This window comes from Alligator sinensis, unplaced genomic scaffold (genome assembly GCF_000455745.1).
Source record: "Alligator sinensis unplaced genomic scaffold, ASM45574v1 scaffold553_1, whole genome shotgun sequence".
Lineage (NCBI taxonomy): Eukaryota > Metazoa > Chordata > Crocodylia > Alligatoridae > Alligator > Alligator sinensis.
The window spans coordinates 18367-22629 of NW_005842389.1; the positions used below are offsets into that span (position 1 = coordinate 18367).

Genomic DNA, 4263 nt, shown 5'->3' on the forward strand with positions numbered 1-4263 from the left:
CCATCCGGGCCCTCATTAGCCAGACAGCCAGGGCCCGCCCACCACGCACAATGTGGTGCCTTAGAACTACGTAAAAGTCGGCAGGAATTAGACAGAGAGGCCGGGAAATTTGCCCAAAAACCCGGCATTTCGGGGTCTTTTTTTATTTTCCTTTGCGTGTTTGGTTTTGTTTTTTTTTTCCCGGATGGGGTCTTTTTTTTTTTTTTTTTTTTTTTGTCTCCTGGAGTCGCCGGGAAGGAGGAAACCAGCCCAAAAGCCCCTGAAACTGGGGGCTTTTTGGAGTCGTTTTTGGGTTTTTTTGTGTTTCTGGTCCTCTTTCGCAACCCACCGGAAAAAAAAAGCCAGCGGCCCCGGGCTGGAGTCGGAGCCACGTGTATGTATGACCCGCGTCGTTCTCTCGCTGCGTTCGCTCCGGCCTGTCTCCGGCGAGCGTTTTTGAGTCGGGATGTGCTCGTCCGCAAGCCCCGCCCAGCTCCTTTTAAGGGCAAAGCCCCACCCCCAGCTGCCCCCCTCCATGGGGGGGTTGCAAATGGATTGCTCCTCCCAGCTCCTTTTAAAGGCGAGGCCCCCCCTTCCAGTGGGTTTTTTTTTTTTTTTTAATAATGGATGGTTCCTCCCAGCTCCTTTTAAGGGTAATTCCCTGCCCCCTCTCTTGGTTGGGGGTGGGGAATACCCAGCAGCAGTAGTAGGGCTTTTATCTAGGTTGTTTTACCCTTTTCTGGGGAATTTAGGGGCAGGAACCCAGCTGTAGAGGTGTTCGTTGCCATCAGATCCAGAGCTGGGAACAATAGAGGGGTGATCGTTTATGAGCAACAGCAGTATGGCTTTTAACCGGGTTGTTTTATTCTCTTTTGGGGTATTTAGGGGCAGAAACTCAGCTCCGTGGGGCAGTTTTGCGCCTGCATGGGACTGATTCGGAAGGACATCCCTGAGAAGCAGGCATTTGATAGGCTGGGAGACTTGTAGGCAGAGTGCAGGGGAACCCATGTGTCCCGGGCTTCTTGGGGCTCGGGAGACCAGAAGACAGGATCTGAGAGTAGAGAACCCAGGTGTCCGGGAGGGCTGGAAGCCCAGGAGAAGGAGTCTGGGGGGCAGGGAACCCAGGTGTTTGGGGCTTCTCAGTGCGGGAGGCAAGAGAAGGGCTCTAGAGGGAGAGAACCCAGGCACCTGGGAGCTGTAGGGGTGTAGAGGAGCTGGGAGGAGACAAGGATAGAGAGCCCAGGCGTCTGGGGGCCTCTCTGGGAGGGGGCGGGCGGGGGGGCTGGGAGCCCGGACGCCTGGGTCCTTTCCTCACGCCCCCCCTTGGGGAAAAGAAAAAGCCAGGCATCCAGGCAACCCCCCTCCCTGCAGAGGGGCTCCCCGTCTCCAAAGCCCCGACCCCTCTTCCATCCCATCCAGTGGGATCCCCCCAGTCCTTATTTGCATGTCTGAAGCCCTGTGCCCCTGCCCCGCTGCTAACAGCCTCTCTTTCTTTCTGCCCTCCCTCCCCCGCCCTCCTGGAAGGTTCCGGTCCAAATACCACCCAGACGAGGCAGGGCGGCGCAAGCAGGATGCGCAGGGGGCACTGCAGAACCGACTCCGCGTCTTCCTGTACCTGCTGGACAATGCCTGGTTTGACACACTACTGCTGGACATGGACAAGGCCAGCGCCATCATCAAGACTCTTGACGCTGGTACTGGGGGGGCTGGGGGCAGCCTCAGTTTTTCCACCCAGGACTCTGAAAATGTGGGGGCAGAGCTCTGAACCTTTAGCAGCAGCAGTAGGGCTTTTATCCGGGTGGCCTTGCCCCCTCCTGGGGGATTTGGGGGCAGGAGCCCAGCTCTTGGGGGCAGTTTCAGAGGCATCTCTCAACATCTGATGGAGAGCGAGGAGCTACAGGGGGTGATTTTCTATCAGAAGCAGTAGTAGGGCTTTTATCCTGATTGTTTTACTCTCTTTTGGGGTGTTTAGGGGCAGAAACTCAGCTCTCTCCATCCTTGGGCAGTTTCATAGGCATCCATCACCATCAGATCCAGAGCTAGGCGCTACAGGGGGTGTTTCTTTATACAGCAACAGTAGTAGGGCTTTTATCCAGGTCATTTTGCCATTTTCTGGAGTATTTAGGGCAGAAACGCAGCTCCATCTACCCTAGGGACAGCTTTAGAGGTGTCCATTCACCATCCAATCCAGAGCTGGGAGCTACAGGGTGTGATTTTGTATTTCCAGCAGTAGTAGGGCTTTGATCCAGTTGTTTTGCCCTTTTCTGGGGAATTTAGGGGGAGAAACCCAGCTCTATCCACCACAGGGGCCAGTTTTAGAGGTGCCCATCACCATCCAACCCAGACCTGGGAGCTACAGGGGGTGATTCTCTGTTGGCAGGAGTAGTAGGGCTTTTATCCTCCATATTTTAGCCTCATTTTTACCCCTTTTGGGGTACTTCTGCAGGGGGGACAAAACCCCAGCCTTATCTGCCCCTGGGAGTGGAAACTCCAGAGGCATCCATCTAGCTATGAAGGGGGATACCCACCTAGCAGCAGCAGTATTAGGGCTTTTATCCTCTCTAGTTTTGCTTTTTCCTGGGATATGGGGGGGGGGGGTGGAAATGGGGCAAGTTCTTGGCTTCATACTGGCCACATCTGATCCCTTCATCCCGCCGCCCTGCAGCTGTCATCAAGATGGAGGGTGGCACGGAGAATGACCTGAAGATCCTGGACCAGGAGGAGGAGGAGGAAGGGCGGACAGAGAAGGGGGAGGCGGCCAGAAAGGAGGAGCCCCGCCCCCCTGAGCCCGAGCGCAAGGGCCCAGAGCATGAGGCCAAGAAGGACGAGGCCAAAAAGGTTGGCAGCAGGGGCGGGGTTAATGGAGGGGATGGGGACAAAGGCAGGGACCCAGGAGACCAGGCCCTGCCCCCTTCAAGGGGTTTTGTTTTGGGCAACATGCCTCAGTTTCCCCCTTAGGACTCAGGAAATGGGCAGGGGGTAGGGAGGAGTGTGGTGGCAGGGAAGAGGTTAATGGGGGGTGGACCCTGCTTGCATCAGCACTGAAAGCCCTGCCCACGCCCCTCTGCAGGTGGAGGAGGAGGAGCCTGTGGAGGACAAGGTCAAGAAGGGGGAAGAGCCCGAGGAGCAGCTGCCCAAGAAGGAGGAGGAGCCTGAGGCAGAGCCCAAGAAGGTGGGTCCTGCCCCCACTGTCCCTTACCCCCATCTCCACCACAATGCTGGGCTCCGCCCCTTTCCTGCAGCCCTGCCCCCTGGCTGCCCTTCTGCTCCATGCTCTGCCCCTTGATGTACTGGGCCCTGCCTATCCCCACCAGGCCCTGACCCCTTGAGATAGCCCTGGCCCTTTAGACTCAGCACCACCCCTGTGATATGCTTGGCCCCACCCCTCCTCTCCAGCTCCTGCCCCCAAGACTCAACCTCCCACTTAAATGCAACCCTTGATTTGCTAGGCCCCACCCCTTCCATCCATGCCCTGCCCCCTTGCACTTGGCCCCACCCCTTGATTTCTTAAGCCCCGCCCCTTTGGCCCTGCCCTGCTCTGCTAGGCTCTTCCCCCTCCCCTACAGCCTTTTCCAGGCCCCACCCCCTGACTTGGTCCGCCCACCCTGATGTGCCCCCCACCCCTGCCAGGCAAGCAAGAAGCGGAAGCGGAAGCGCAGTGGCGAGGACAGCGGCGATGATGATGGCAGCGTCTCTGAGTCTGACTCTGGTGACGACAGCGGCCCTGGTGACGACCCGAAGGAGGGTGAGCCCTGGGGCCTCTGGGGCTCCCCAAGTGGCCAGATGGGGGGTAGAAGGCAGCAGGTGCCCCATGCTGGGGGTGGGGCCTGAGAGATGGGCAGGGCTTGCAGGGAGCCTGGTCCTGGGTGGGGGAGGGGCCTGAGGGAGCCAGGTTCTGGGTTGAGATGGGGCTTTTGGGGTGGGCAGGGCCTGGGAAAAGGGGGCAGAGCTTCTGGTGGCCTGATCCTGTGGGGAAGAGCTAGGGGTGGGGCCTGAGGGGAGGGGGCAGGGCTTCTGGCTCCTGAATCCTGGTGGGAACTGAGGGCAGTGCCTCTGAAGGCACTATCATAGGGGTGGGGACTCTAAGGGTCTGATTCTGGGTGGGGAGACTCGGGTACGGTGTGGGAGGGTGGAGGCCAACTAGGGGCCCAGTTCTGGGGGGATGGGCTGGAGGTGGGGCTTGCTTTTGCAGCCAGGACTAGGAGCGGGCTTGAGGGTACTCCAGGGCCCCAAGCCTGCTCCTGCTAACAAAGCCCCCCCCCCCCCGGGGAGAAGGGGGGGGAG

The 4263-nt window shown here is 58.8% G+C and overlaps 1 protein-coding gene across 1 annotated transcript in view; it reads left to right on the top strand.

The window, feature by feature from the left end:
- Window positions 1-4263, top strand: part of SRRT (serrate, RNA effector molecule) — a gene marked incomplete at its 5' end in the record, with an annotated part of 14300 nt that overhangs the window by 2436 nt on the left and 7601 nt on the right. Inside the window, 4 exons of the mRNA XM_014522683.1 lie at window positions 1504-1673; window positions 2645-2817; window positions 3050-3151; window positions 3610-3723. Coding sequence (XP_014378169.1) covers window positions 1504-1673; window positions 2645-2817; window positions 3050-3151; window positions 3610-3723 — 559 coding nt within the window. The remainder of the gene's footprint in view (window positions 1-1503; window positions 1674-2644; window positions 2818-3049; window positions 3152-3609; window positions 3724-4263) is intronic.